The sequence below is a fragment of the Vombatus ursinus genome, unplaced genomic scaffold (assembly GCF_900497805.2).
Source record: "Vombatus ursinus unplaced genomic scaffold, bare-nosed wombat genome assembly UNPS02014942.1, whole genome shotgun sequence".
NCBI classification, from domain to species: Eukaryota; Metazoa; Chordata; class Mammalia; order Diprotodontia; family Vombatidae; genus Vombatus; species Vombatus ursinus.
In genome coordinates this window covers 2,673,170-2,689,244 of record NW_020954720.1, presented here as the reverse complement: position 1 = coordinate 2,689,244, position 16,075 = coordinate 2,673,170, and the positions used below count along the sequence as shown (strand labels likewise).

The following is a 16,075-nucleotide window of genomic DNA, read 5'->3' as shown; positions in this document are numbered from 1 at the left end:
GCCTAAAACTGTTCCTTGTTTGAGAAAACTAAAATAGGAAATGAGAGAAAATGGCTGTTTTGAAGTAACAATCACTAGAAACAAAAATCTCTGGATATATAGGACCAAAAATTCACATTTGTTTCCAGTAGAACATGAAAAATATTTTTAGGTTTTTGAAAGAAAACTTCCCCTTCAAAAAAAATCAACTGTTTTGAAGAAATATGGTATTCTACATAAAGAATAACAAAACATCTTTAAAAGTTTAAATTATAATCTAGTGAAACACTGTAAAGCAAAACTGTATCTTAGATGTTTCTAAATGGATATATTTAATATTTTTAAAAACATTTTTATGAAACTTTCTAGGATATAGAGATATGTCCTCATAGGAGTGATGTGTACATTTCATGGTCTATACTGAAGAACTATGTTTTAAAAATACCAAACAATGATAATTACAGAAAGAAAAACTAATGAGGTGTTCAAAGATATAATAAAGTTAGGTCAGGAATGGGGGGAGGTGTTGTTAAAGAAAGAAAAACAATTTTGCCTACATTTTATGATTATATTTAGGAGAGCAAGATACTTATCAGGTTACACTGCCACTGAATTATTTCTTATACATTTCCAGGTAGTGGAGGGAAAGAAAACATATTGACAACAATACTGTTAATATCAACCCAAGATCTGCCTAGTTAGCACCACCTTTAACTACCAACAAGATTTCTAATAGTACTCCCAATATTTCCACATCAACACATTCATGCTAAGTAAATAAATAAAACTCTTGTTTTTAAGATTTTAAAAATTATGTAATAGGGGCAGCTAGGTGGCACAGTGGAAAGAGCACCAGCCCTGAAGTCAGGAGGACCCGAGTTCAAATCCAGCCTCAGACTAAACACTTGACACTTAATCGCTGTGTGACCCTTGGCAAGTCACTTAACCCCAATTGCCTTATGCAATAATATGACCTCAGTAGCAGTGCATAGAGTGCTGGACATAGAAAGATCTAAGTCTGAATTCCAACTCAGATACTAGCAAGTCACTTAGCCTTTCAGCCTCAGTTCCTTGTTTGTAAAATGGGGATAATAAAAGCACTTAGTTCACAGGATTGCTGTGAGTCAAATAAAGTGCTTTGCAAATATTAAAGTGCTATATAAATTCTGATAATGAAAGATTTGGGGTGGTCAGACTATCACTGTCAGATAACTTAATGCTCTAAAAAGAAAATTATCAGACCATAAGAGGAAAAAAGAAGGAAAAATTAATGCAGCTATGCTGCTGCTACTACAACTATTATTGAACATTCAAAGCAAGTGATCATCTATCCCCTACTTTAAGAACTTCTATGGGGAGAACTCACTACTACAACTCTTGAGGTAACTTATTTTTGTTTATTTGTTTTGGCTAGACAATGGGGTTAAGTGACTTGCCCAGGGTCACACAGCTAGGAAGTGTCAAGTGTCTGGTCTGAGACCGTATTTGAACTCAGGTCCTCCTGACTCCAAGGCCGGTGGCTCTACCACTGTGTCACCTAGCTGCCCCTGAGGTAACCTATTTTTGGATAGCTCTACTTGCTAGAAAAATTTCTTTTATGAAATAGAAATCTGCTTCTCCATAAATTCCATCCATTACTTAGTTCAAACTTTTGAAACTATGCAGATGATAAAGTATATTCAAAGAAAACTCTTAATTCAGTGTGCATAGTGTTTTCTCTACAAAATGAAAAATTTTAAATACAATGGAAATTATTGAGCAGATAAAATTGCATTGCCAACAATTCCTACAACAATCCAAATTCTTTGAGCACTCCCTCACCCAAAGTATTTAATTAATTATTATTTTTATGGGTAATTATTTCAATCTAACCTATGCTGGCCTAGTCTATTTATGGCTACAGTTGAGTAGAATTCTTGAGAAACATTTTATACACACACACAATCCATAAGGTTCTAACACTTTCCCAACATCTTCTACAATATAGTTGGTAATATGTTCCAATTTAATTTTGTAAATATTCACTATTCACCTGTTAAATATGCTAGAAACTGGAGGGAGATGCAAAAATAAAATAAACTCCTGCCCTTGGGAAGCACACAAACTCGTAGAGATAGAATAACTGCACAAATTCTAATATAAAACAGAATCTAAGGACATAAGAGGTGAAAACAACAAAGTACTACTTGAAGTAGTTTGAAAAAGATTGGCTTGTTTTTGAGGGATGGTCATACTATACTTGTCAGATAACTAAATGCTATGATAACAACAACAATAATGATGAGGCTTTTCCTGAGTCCTGCAGCGGCTTGTGCCTCCTGCACAAAATTTTGTGTTGTTTACTTGTTTCAGTCATGTCTGACACTTCATGACCCCATTTGAAGTTTTCTTGCCATTTCCTTCTCCAGCTCATTTTACAGATGAGGAACTAAGGCAAACAGAGTTTGGTGACTTGCCCAGGGTTACACAGCTAGTAAGTATATGAGGCCACACTTGAACTCAGGAAAATAAGTCCTTGTGTCTCTAGCAAGAGACTCCTAGGACTGGCACTCTATCTACTGTGCTACCTAGCTACACAAAATTACTTTGTATTTATTTTTGCATAGCCTCGTATTTGTAACCCTGATAGTAAACTGCGAGGGAATAAAAATTCTTATCATTTTGGTTTGAAATGTTTTCTGAATGTCTTACTTGGGCCCTCATTTGAGAATTAAGGATTTTATATTTAAAACCTAAAGCTAATTAGTACCAATTTATAGAAAATATCTGGATAAAAACAGGTAAGAACTCTCACTACAGAAGCAATTTTCCTTTAAAGTACTGAAGGTATTCTGAGGTTGCCATTAAATTTTATAATGAACTCCCAACAATGAATAAAGCAGAGGTTTTGCTTAATATCTTTTGAATTTAATATAATCTAAATAATCAATTAAAATTTCAAAATTTAGAAAGGTAGACCTATTCCAACTTTTAATAATTAAAAATAATAAATCTGACCTTAAAGACATTGAAATTCTGTAGCATATGCACTGTACTTACTATAAAGTCTTCTATACTGTAAGAAGACATAATTTGCTAAGCAGATATAAATTTATCCCACTAGAAATTTTTTCCATTTATTTTTTGACTGGAATGCTGTAGTTATAGAAATAATAAAAGATACTGTCACAACTAATTTTTACAAAGAATGTAAAACCCAGTTTTATCACAGAATTTCTGTAATTGACCAGTAAACATCAGTTTCTTTCAGATTTTTTGACTGACTGATCCATGCTATACTTAATTAGTCTAAGTGCAGGACATTTAATTATGCTGGAGAAGCCTAAGATAGGGTTCTTTTAATTTTAATTCTTCCTAATATATCTACAGCCTCCATGTCCCTCAGAAAATGGTGGTAAGTACTAGAAGCACTGGCTCAGTATTCTAAGTACATCCAAATACAGTAAGATGCTGTAATCCAGACATTGTGACAACTGAACATAAATAATTAACAATTAAATAATAGCTGTCCTATTAAATCAATAAGGTAAAATTTGTGTTTAGGTTCTGAAGAATTTCTACCAATATCTGTCTATTAATCCCTTTGCCCTGACAGGATTTCCCCAATCTCCTCATGGTACAAGAAAGGTGATGTGCATACTGGTTCTGGTCAGAGGATCTGGTTATCTGTGTGAGTATGGGCAAGTCTCTTAAATCAAATGAATCTAAGTTTCTTCATTTGTAAAATTAGAAGGTTGTGTTGGATGGCCTCTGAGGTCTCTTTCTGCTGTAAGATCTATGATCTTATATGGCAGCAAAAAGACAGGGCAAACAGCTATTGGGCCAATATGTAACAGCTACTCCCTCAAAGATCTCCAGGAAATTAGATGTATGACTTTAGGTACAGCTATGATCTTATTCTTCTTACCATGTATAAAGATATTTTCCTGACTAGGACAAAAGCCCTTCATACAAGCACTGCTAATCAAGTTCCCAACTCATGCACATTAGATCTAAAAAGTCAAGCTGATATTTATCAAGCCGTTTATAGATGCATGTCATCCGTATTTCTTTCCACCCATGATATGCGAAGACGCCCCAAAGGGGATGTAGATAAAAATAACTCCCACTCACATAGCAATGTAAGGTTTACAAAGCATTTTCCTCAATACAATCTAAGAAGCAGATATACAAGTACTATAAATGATAAAACACGGGTTTAAAAAGGTCAGGTAACCTGTTGATAATCACAGAACTGGAAAGTAATGGGGCCACAATTTGAATCAAAAATCAAGAGACAGCTAGATTCAATTCTTACTACCTTTGTGACCTTGGACAAGTTACTTCCTTTCTGGGTTTCAGATTCCCCTTCTGTAAAATTAGGAGATTGAAATGGCCTCCAAGAACTCTTTTAGATATCCTACCTACAAATCTGGTGCTCTTTCCTCTATTCTATAATGTTTCTACATAACAATAATTATAGATTATGGCTATACAGCAGGTGGAACACATTTTAAGTAATCTGATCAAGTTGATATTAACTTGATTTGGCAGAATAAACAAGTAGATTCAACCAACTCCTGGGAGGTTTACAGAGGTTTGTAAAATTATCTGTTTAAAAGCTATGAACTTCAGTTCTGAGCTCAAGTGCTTTGGTGTGATTTATACACTCAACTGAGATTCCCAAGAAAATTTTTAATTTATTTCTTAGGCCCATGGCTTTTAACTGACACAGATAAACCACTTTTTCTACCTGGCTATAAGTAAGTAGAATGTGATTCCAAAATTCCAAATCATTGCAGAGTAATACAAACACTTCCTTTCTCATCCCCCTTAAATCTTCTACCTCACCTTCCAGATGATAAATGATACTGGGACAGTAAGGCAGTACTTTATTTTTGCTCAGAATTCTCAGGGACAGTGGAGGGGGGAAAAAAAATCAGACCATCTTATCTTCAAAGCTCCTGATGTTGTGTTTTCTCTCAACAACGAACTTTATCATCCCCAAAAAAGTTATATAGTGTTAAAAGCACGTTGAATTTTTCTCATACTTTTTTCTTTTTCTCTCTTATGCACTTACCTTATTTTGTTTCCATTATAAGTCATTATGTACACTTCTTAATCTTCCACACTAGAAAGTAAGCTCTCTTTTCTCCCCAGATTCTAGCACAGTGCTATGAGTGCTATGTATGTAGCACCGGTTCCATAAATACTTGCTGAATTGAATTTCCTTATTTCTCTTCCTATAGTCTCCCAAATATATCACCTGACACTGTTTAACAGCCTCTCAGCATATGATTCATGTTGTCTTGTCAGAAGAATTCACTCTATCAATGAAAAATAAACTAGAATTGTTTGATTCAATAGTGTGACATAATAGCCAAAAAAGCTAATTCAACTTAGGTTCCATAAAAGTGCAGAATGAGACAACAGTCCTACTCTGCACTCTTTCCTTATCAGATAGGTCATATCTAGAATATTCAGTTCTAGGCACCATATTTTTAAGGAAGTGACAAATAGTATCTATCACCAGCATAATGAAAAGACTAGAAACTACACCATGCAAGAAGGCCAGTGAAATATTCCATTACATTTAGGTACCATAAGCAATTGAGTCATTATGAAATTGATGGGCATCTCCTTTATTTCTAGTTTTTTGCTATTACAAAAAGTACTTCTATAAACATTTTTATCACAGACCTCCTTTAAGGAAGACATAGGCTTACCAGTAGGATTGCTGGGTCAAAGGGTTATGACTTATTACTGACTTTCTTAGAATAACTCCAAATTTCTTCCTGTAATTGTTAGAACAATCCATAGTTTCACCAATACTACATGAATGTGCCTCTTTTCAAAATCTCTACAACATTTACTTACTCTGGCACCTTCTTCAGCTTTACCAACTTGTTATTATTTGTATCTGGAGCATTCTTTATTATGGTTAATAGTTTTTCAATTCTTTTGAGACTTTTATAATCTACTAGGGAAGATCTTTATCAAAGAGATTTGGTACAAGTTGTGGCACTTGAGGGTAATAAAATATTACTGTACCACAAGAAATGATATGAATACATACAGAGAAACAAGGGAAGACTCGTAGGAATAGACATAAAGTAATCAAAATTAAGAAAATATGTAGGACAGTTGTAAATGGAATTAAATGGCTGTAAAGAGAAACAACAAAACAACTGAAACTGAATGCCATGAAATCATAATGACCAAATGTGACCCTAAAGAAAAGATATGAGAAGGCAACTCCTCTCTTTCTTTGCAGAGCTGGGGGAACATGTGCATGCAACACAGCATATATCAGACAACTTTTAGTTTTGCAAAGCCAATTTTTTATCCTCTTTTTATTTTGTTATATTTGTGACTCTCTGGGGGTAGGAAAGGAACATATTGAGAAACATATAATTTCTTAAAAAGTTACCCATAGACTTATGATGAAAGATGCTGTCCATCTCAAGAGAAAGAAGTGGCAGAGACTGAACATAGATAAAAAATACTTTTTCTTTACTTTATTTTTCAGGGGTTTTTTTTTAGTCTGTTTTCTTTCACAGAATGACTTAAATGGAAATATGTTTTGCATGACCACACACGTATAACCTATGTTAAATTGCTTGCCTTGGGGTGGGGGTGGGAAGGATGGAAAGACATTGGAACTCAAAATTTGAAAAAAAAAAATGTTAAAATTGTTTTTACATATAATTGGGAAAAAAATATTAAATAATATTTTTAGGAGCTATCTGTAAAAATGTATTTAAAAGATAAAAAGTTTGAAGGAAACAGGTATGAGACTGCATGGACAAAATAGCTATTCTAAAGGATCTGAAATGCTGACAAAGAATTAGACTTGGTCTACTTTACTCCACTGGGCAAAACTAGGAATAATGGCTCAAAATTGTAGAAGAGTCAGATTTGGGATCAATATAAACAAAACGTTCCTTAAAATCAGAGCTTTTCAAAATATTGAGATGAGCTTGTTGTACCAAAAATTTCAGAAATTAACTTTCCCATTACCAGAAGACTGCAAATGACTGCCAGATGATCATTTCAATCAGGTTCCTATGAAAAAGATTCATGTTCAGGGCAAGTCAAGAGTAGATCAGGGCTTCTTAACATTGTTCCTCTTGAGAATCCTTTTCGCATTTCATCAGTGTTTGTTGGAGTTGCGTGGCATAATGTCATGCACAGTGCAAAGTGCACATGCTTTGTGTTCAGAACCAAGGCTGCAGTGAAGTTGTTGCGTGATGCAACACGGGCAAGTGCTGCCAGAAATATTTCAGATTCATTACGCATTTGATTTTTAATTAATTTTTGCTCATTGCATGTTCAGAAACCTTTCACTGTTGCCAAATTTTTCACAAATCCACATGGGGTTGCAAACCACAGTTTAAGAAGCACCGGACTAGACAATGAACTGGGAAGGTCTCTTCCAACTCAGACCCTATGGCAGGATCTAAAGCTCTTTAGGAATATGTAAATGGGAATGGATTATTTCACTCTTCTCACCCTTCTCCCTACCACCCAGGGCCACACTGATACTGTAAGTGCCAAGAGAAATATACTTTAATTTATGTAGTATAACTACTCCTTAAAGTGTCTGAGCAGATAGCTATTAATTCCTAATTTACTTATTACTTGAAGTTGACATCAAATCTTAAGGCCTCAAAAGTAAAAGCACTTAAGAGTTATTTTTTCAATTAGTGTTAATGGAACGAATATACAGCACAATTTAACAATTTCTATTTTATTACAAACACACAGTATTAATTCTGCAACTGTAATGAGAAGCCTACCTACAACGCAATACCTTTCACAGAAAATACTCTAACTAAAGAATGCCATTATTATAAACATTTAATGAATGCCAACCATGTTGACAGCTTGGTATAGCAGATAAAAGAGATAGCTTTGCAGTCACAAAGATCTTGGGTTCAAGCACTTCTCCCTACATACACTAGGTTCTATGATCATGAGCAAGCCACCTGTCCTCTCAGTGCATCCCAGGTGACTCTTGAAGAGTATAAGTTAAAGATGAATTGTCCATGATTAGTAATTGTAAAGAATTTCTACACTGGAAATTCTCTATACTAATTAAGTCATTAGCTACATCTGGACCAAAAGGGGCTAGGAAGGGTGGTGCAGGGACGGGAGAATCATCCTGCACCCAAAGTATCAGACATGTCAACATCATGTCTGAAACTAAAGGATATATGTCGACAACAAATTTTCCAACTCAAAAATGCAGTATGAATAGGAAAAAAATTGGGAAAAAACTACTTTAAAGTGAGGACAGCAATAAGAAGGAAGAGAATTGAGTATATTTAACTACTTTAGTTCCCTATGCAGTATAAAAAAGCCAAATAACACAAATTACGTTATTTCCTATTTTCTCAAAAAGAGTTTATATTTGAATTAAGATAAATAAATGTGTGTATATGTATATTTCTTGAATGTTCATGGCCATATGACACTAAAGAAAAGTGCAGAACAATGCTGAATAAACAACCAAAGCATCAGAAAATCAAGCAAACTCTACTATACATATATTATTACCTATTTAGTCTCAGTTGCATTTTTATTCCTCTTCAACATGAGGAAGTGACTTTTCTGGCGGTGTGAAATAAGGAGGATATCACACCTCAAGAGAGAGTTTAAGAGGGTTTAAAAGGCATTTTGTGACAAGGAAAAAAGGATGAAACTTTTCAACATTTTCCCTTATGACTACTATCCCTAATTCTTCATCTATGCAAATGTCATGTTTTATCTTCTGGAAAATGTCCATCTCTTCCAAGAAACAGAACAAAACAAAGATTGTCACCAACTAAATAGAGACTACTTCAAATTTAACATAAAAATTAAAAGGTTATAATAAGCTAAAGGTAAAAAATAAATTCAAAAATATTTAAAGAGATGTTTGTTCAAGATGTTTCATTATATAAATCTTAAAGGGGAAAATCCTAACACAGTAGATAAACATGGTACAAACACACAAAGTCCAAAGAAAACACCAACTGAGGAAGGTACATAGTTTGAAAAATTAAATCCAGTATGTGAAAGCAGGAAATTTAAACTAAAAAAGCAATCATCAGTACTATGAATTAGCTCAATCTTTACTATTCTGTGGGATCGAAAAAGAAGTATGTACAGCAACAACACAACCACCAGCCCATTCTGATCCTTCACAACTGATGAAGGAAACATGCTTCTTTCACAAATGACTGGCTATGGCACAATACTACAAAGGGTGACCCAAGACCTGCAACTGGTACACAGTACACGTCCTTTCATCTCTGACGTTGGAAAGATGAAAAGAACAAACTTAGTCACAATACCTCTGGGTGGCAGATCCATATCTCCTGAAGTAAGTCCTATCAAATTAGGCCTTTGGGCATGCACTCTGTGTCTATACATAGGTCTGGAAGTGTTTGTTATGCTTGGGGCTTCGGGATTATAGCCATCTGTGTCATATGTATCTGGTAATACAAAAACTGTAATTAAACAACAATTATAAAACTCTATTTTGAAATATTTTGTCATATAGTTAACATAAAATACTGATACTATATATTACAATGTTAACTGAAAAGATCTCAAAATAATTCACTTATGTCACTAGTTATCAAAAAATATAATCATAATAAAAACATTTATATAACACTTTAAGATTTACAAATATCTCAGTTTATTCTCACAACAATGCTAGGAAGTAGGTGTTATCATTCCCATTTTACAGATGAGGAAACTGAGGCAGGCAAAGAGGTTAAGTGACTTACCTAGGATCACACAGCTATTAAGTGTGTCAGGTCAAATTTGCACTCAGGTCTTCCTGAGTTCCAAGTCCACCATTCTATCCTCTGTTCCTCTTAGCACACTGTTGGTGCATGAGTGTGTATGTGTCTCTATACATACAAACATCCCAAAGAGTTCATAGAACTGACAAATTTTTATACCATACTGTGAAATTTTGCCAAGAAAAATATTCCAGCTCTAAGTGGAAATAGTACAAAATATGGATGATCACAACTCTACTACTCATCAGCTTAATCACCTTGGCCAGGTCCCTTAACCTCTCTGGGTCTTAGGTTCCTTATTGTTAATAAAAAGACTGGACTAGACATTCCCTCTAGCTGTAAAACCAGTACATTTTATGACATGAATTGCCACCTTGGGAAAATCACTTCGACTTTCCAAATGTGGATTAAATGATAACTAAGTTTTTTTAGTTCTAAAATTCCATGACTCTTTGAATTGATAATCTTAAAAAGTCCATACTGCACCTGCTGTAAAGAGAGAGGGCGGTGCTGGCGGAGGCTGGTGATGAATACCCGTTGTTACTACAGTGGGAACAGAACTGGTCGCAGAGTTCGGAGGAGCATCCATGCCAGATGGCTGCAAAGGAGGAAGTGGAGGTGGTGGTCCTGTAAAAATCAAGAACAAGACATATCAAATGAACGTAAGTATATTAAATATTGTAGGCTAATCAAAATGTTTCCTTTGGTCAGGTTATGTTCTGATATGACCTGTGATATTACAACTAAGGTGAAATCATACTTTTACATATGGCAAAGATGAGTTCTTTGCTAAGGAAGAAATACATCTTATTAGGAGTAAGGATATATTTGCCTAGATAATTCTAGAATTCATCACAAAGGTTTTAAATTGAGAAGAAAGAGAAGGAAAAAAAAAAAAACTGCCCACACATAATTAAGCCAAACCAGATACCAGCCATTAACAGGTTTGACAAAGGACAGCTAGTAGCGTTGTCAATTCAAAAAAAACAATATCCAAAAAGGGGAACAATAACTCAAGCCAGAGTCTCAGATGTAAATAAAACAATTCACAACATATGGCTAAGAAATAAAATGAACTAGAATAACAGAAGTTGAGATTTTAAAGCAATACAGTATGCTCATAAGTTATCACAGAGACTTGATGGACTCAAGACAACAGACATTTATGTTTCATGGTCTTGCCAAAAGTTTGTCATTCATCATCTCACTTGAGTCTAATAATCTTAAGAGCTAGGCATTGAGATGGATGCAACACCTAATTAGAACAAGACAACAGATAGTAGTAATCAATCAATAAAAATTATTAAACACCTACAATGTAACTGGTACTGCCCTAAACAATGAGGATACAATGCAACAGCGAAATAGTATCTGCCTGCAAGAGCTTACATTCTATCAGGGGAAACAACACAGATACAAATATATACAAAATGAATACAAAGTAAATGGGAGGAAAAGGAGAGACTAGCAACTGAAGGGGAGTGGGAGAGGAAATCAGGAAGGCTTCACATGGGTGTCACTTGGGTTTTGAAAGAAACAACGCACTCTTAACAGTCAGAGATAAAACAGAAGTACATCCCAGACATGAGGAACAGATGGTGTAAAAATCTGTCATCAGCTGATGCTACAGGGGTGGGGAGCCTGCAGCCCTCTACATCCTCAAGTGCGGCCCTGTGAATGAATCCAAAATTCACAGAACAAATCCCCTTAATAAAAGTATTTGTTCTGTAAAACTTGGACTCAGGCAAAAGGCTGCACCCGAGGACCTAGAAGGCCACATGTGGCCTCAAAGGCACAGGTTCCCCATCCCTGTAAATAATCTATAGCTCTCTAGCTTCTGTTTAGCAGACATTTTAAATCAGTATAAACAACATGCAATGTCATGCCAAAGAAACAACAAAAAAGTCATTTTGGCTAGACTGTAAAGTTTAATAAGCAATACTAATATATAAAATAAAGTTGAAAAGGTAGGCCTGCAGCCAGAATATAAAGGACTTTAAAACACAGAAACTTATATTTGATCATAGAAGCAATAGGAAGCCATTGGAGTTTACTGAGCAGAGAGTAACATGGTTAGACCTGCACTTTAAGAAAATCACTCTGACAACTTTGTGGAGGAGATAGGAGAGAGGATAGAAAGATTTGAAGCAGGAAGATCAAGTCAAAAAGTGAGGTGATGAGGGCTGCCTGAGTAACTGAATAAATGAAAAAGAATACAAATGCTCATAATGTGCAATGCACTATACTAAGCAATGGAGGCACAAATAGAAAAACAATACAGTCACTCTTACCAAGAGACTTACATTCTAATAAAGGTGAGATGACACATATAATAATAGAAGATTTCAACTTTAAGTCAGATGGAAAGGTCATATTCTTTAATGCCTTTTCAATGGATAAAACAAAATGTATTTCTAATGGTGAATCACTTGATTCTGCACCAAGGGGTTTAGAAGCAAGACCTTTCTTTTCAAGGTGTCCAGCAGTTGGGGCTGTTCAGGAGACAGGGCCTTCAACTACTGCTGAAACAGGTGTCAGTTCACATCTCCACAAGGGTCAATTTTCAGGATCATGGCTGCAGGAGGAAGGTTGCAAGCAGGGAAAGTAGACTGCAGTTGATACTGGTGGTGGAAAGGACAGCAGGCCCCATCTCCACCAGAGTTACTCCTTTCAATGACAAGTTCAGAGTCCTGGGCTGTCTCCGCTAGGTTTTAAGGGAAAGTGGTGGTAAACATAATGGCAGTGGTGTGAACTGCCTGGCACATGTTGTACCTTTGTACTATATGTCCCTTAGGAACCTTTGCTACTTCAACTAGGCTGACATGCCTGCCCTATCACTGGTAGTTGGAATTGATGGTAGTGGGGATGGTAGGCCCCTTTTCAACAGATGTTACCACTTATGAGGCTAGGGGTCAAGGAGGGAGCTGGGCTGGTAGTTTGGGAGGCATTGCTATTCCTGGCATTCTTGGGCCTAAGCTATTCAGTGGTGATAGTTGGTAGGTAGCTAGTTCTGTCTACAAGTGTTACTTCCTTTCAAAGCTGGCTACAGGGACCTAGCTAGAAGCAGAATCACTGATATTGGGAGCATGGCTGTTTCTAGGGCTGTTGGGCTCAGGTCCTTGTGTGTCTCCACCAGGGTATGAAGGGAGGATGTTATAGTGGAGGTGGTTAGGATGGGAGTGCTCATATCTGCTTTCTCTTGTCTCCCAGGTTGAAAACCACGTGAGTAGAGAGAAGGAAATGGGTGTAAGAGATACTGTGAAATTAGGAGAAAGTATTAGGCAACTGATTAGACATGTAAAGTGAGGAATTGAGGATAAAACCCAAGTTGTGAACCTGGTTGACTTTAATGATTGTGGTGCCTTCAAGAGAAATAAGGGACTTTGGAAAAAGGATAGATTTCAAAGAAAAGATAATATGCTAAGTATGGGACATGCTGAATTTTCACTGCCTAAGAACACAGAGATCACAAAAAGGTGGCAATAGAATAACATTACCTATCAAGAAGATGTACACCTTTTTGGAAATCTATAAATATAAAAAAAGTATGACTGAATACAGGTAGATAAGGAACAATGAAATAAAAAGATAGAATATATATTGTGCAGGGAAGCTCTTATAAGTAACAGCCAAAAAGGTGAAAAGGACAATGCATTCTGGAGACAGATAACCAATGAGTTTTCTCATTAACTGCCAAAATTGGACATCTAGTTCTGTTAAAATACAAGTTCACATTTCCACTGTGAAATAAAAATGGAGAGAAATTAAATTACTTGCCCAAAGTCACTAAGCCATTAAGTGTTAAGAGATGAGATTTAAACCCAGGTCTCTCTGGCCTTCAATCCCAAGTCTTCCCACTATGAAAACATGGTCTTGGCAAAAGCAGAGTATCTGATAAATTTTTAGATGGACAGCTACTCAGATTTGATTCTGATCAATTGAAAAAAAAAACAGGGAAGTGAAATAGAAATAACAGAAAATCATAGAAGAAAGCGGTGATGCTATTCTGGAGATCTTGCTAAATATGGAGGAATATCAGATGTAATTTAAAATATAGCAAATTTTAGGAGAGTGGATTTCAAAGTTCAAAGAAAGTATAGTTAGGATCCTAACATCTAAAATGTTTTGTGGCAATGAACGTAAGAAGAAAGGGTGGCTCTCAAAAACAAAATCCAGTTCAAAGCAATCTCATCAGTGATAATGATGAAGAAAAAAAGAACAATGGGTTGAAAAGGAAATGCAGAAGTAATTCATTTTTAAAAAGATATGCCCAGAAAATCAGTCATCTAACCTAATAATTTCATTTTCGGTAATATACTCTAAAAGTGACATAAAAAAACTTTCAAATTTTCAGAGCAGCAGTATTTTTAATTACAAAAAAAAAAAAGAAGCAACCTAAATTCCTAGTAACAAGTTAATGCATGAATAAGTACATTACTGTAATGGAATATAAGTGCCATTAAGACAGGAAAGTAGGATGAGTATAAAGTTATACAGAAAGAACTTAATTAAAAAATACAAAAAGGACAAAAAGGAACTTTAAGAAAAAAAGTATAAAAACTACAGTGTCAGCTAATAAGCATAATAATAATAAATTCCTACTATGTGCCAGGCACCATCCTAAGTGCTGGGAATATAAAGAAAGGCAAAAGACAGCCCTTCCTCTCAAGGAGCTCAGCCTAATGAAACAATGACAGAATAAGTGAATGGACAAAGAATTCAGGTGGAGGCACCTAAGGGGAATGCCTAAAAAAGTTTTATGAGCTAAAATTAATTGAAATGCAAATGGTTCTTAAGCAAGTTTATTTGTTTTGATATCTGGTATTAAGATTATAATTTGTTTTTTAAAAGATCTGAACAGAAAAGGAAAGCAAAAGCAGGTAACTGAAGAGACTACAAAAGCATAACATGGTAAGGAAAGCTAAATTCCATTATGACCTAGAGGCTTTCCAGAATACTAAGAAAGGAAAAACTGCTAAGAAGGAATATCATGTAAAGAAAAAGACCAATGATGATGTAAATTAGTTGACATTAAAAGACCGTATTAAGAAAGAAAAACTACTTATATTTTTCTTCTGTTTTCTCTACCAAAAGAGAAAAATCCTTAAATTGAGAAATAAAGGAAAAAACGCTTAATAAAAAATAGAACCATGAAAAACATGCATAGAGAATGAGAATACCTGTATCTAGCAACTTCAAATGAATACAAATCACCAGACCAAACTACAACTCAGAGTTGTAAAACAGTTTGCATGTGGTACATAGTAGGTACTTAATAAATGCCAGCAGACTTGATTCAATGATTTTGGTAAGTTATATGGAAGTGAGGTAACGTACTGAAAAAACAAGTCACCTGATTTTCAAAAGAAGGATGATTTTTTAAAAACCACAATCCAATGAACTTTTGATTACTGCCAAAATTCTAGAATGTGATACTACAAGGGTTGAGTCAATATAACAAAAATGACAATTCTACCTACCTTAAATTATTATTCAATACCATACCAAATTACTCAAAATTTATTTTATAGAGCTAGGAAAAATAATAGCAGAATTTATCAAGGGAATCAATGAAAAAAATGTTAAGTAAGGCAACCATCATCAAAACAATTTGATACTGGCTAAAAAATAAGAGTGGTGGATTACTGGAATAAATCAGGTATACAATTGTTGTTTAGTCATTCAGTCCCATTTGACTCTGTGACCCCATGGACCATACTGTCCATGGGGTTTTCTTGGCAAAGATACTGGAGTGGTTTGCCATTTCCTTCCCCAATGGATTACAGTACCCAGGAACACAACACACAGCAGGAAATGACTGTAGTAATCCAGTATTTGAAAACCCAAAGGTTTAAGCTGTGGGGGCAAGAACTCTCACCATTTGACAAAAATTGCTGAAATACTAGAAAGCGGTCTGGTAGAAACTAGGCATAGACTAACATCTCCCACCATATACCAAAATAAGGTAAAAAAGGGTAAATAATTTAGACACAAAGGGTGATATCAAAAGTAAATTGGGGAACGTGAAAAAATTTACCTGTTAGATCTAAGGATAAGAGAGAGTTTATGACCAAACAAGATATACAGAGGATCATAGGAAGTAAAATATCTTTTTACTTTCAATTAATGATAATTGATATTTTCAATTTCAATTACATGAAATTTAAGTTTTTGCACAAAGAAAACCAATACAACCAAAATTAGAAAGAAAGCAAAATACTGGAGGAAAAAGTTTAAAGCAGGTTGCTCTGCTTTTTCTTACATTTCTTACATACACACACACACACACACACACACACACACACACACACACACACACA

The 16,075-nt window shown here is 35.1% G+C and overlaps 1 protein-coding gene across 9 annotated transcripts in view; it reads right to left on the bottom strand.

The window, feature by feature from the left end:
• RBM26 (RNA binding motif protein 26) overlaps window positions 1–16,075 on the bottom strand; it is a 98,722-nt gene that overhangs the window by 48,143 nt on the left and 34,504 nt on the right. For 5 of the 9 annotated variants that reach the window (XM_027844528.1, XM_027844532.1, XM_027844534.1 and 2 more), the window contains 2 exons: window positions 10,242–10,382; window positions 9,297–9,452 (listed from right to left, as the gene is read on the bottom strand). In XM_027844528.1, coding sequence (XP_027700329.1) covers window positions 9,297–9,452; window positions 10,242–10,382 — 297 coding nt within the window. The remainder of the gene's footprint in view (window positions 1–9,296; window positions 9,453–10,241; window positions 10,383–16,075) is intronic. The other 4 variants (XM_027844529.1, XM_027844533.1, XM_027844535.1 and 1 more) reach the window with 1 other exon arrangement.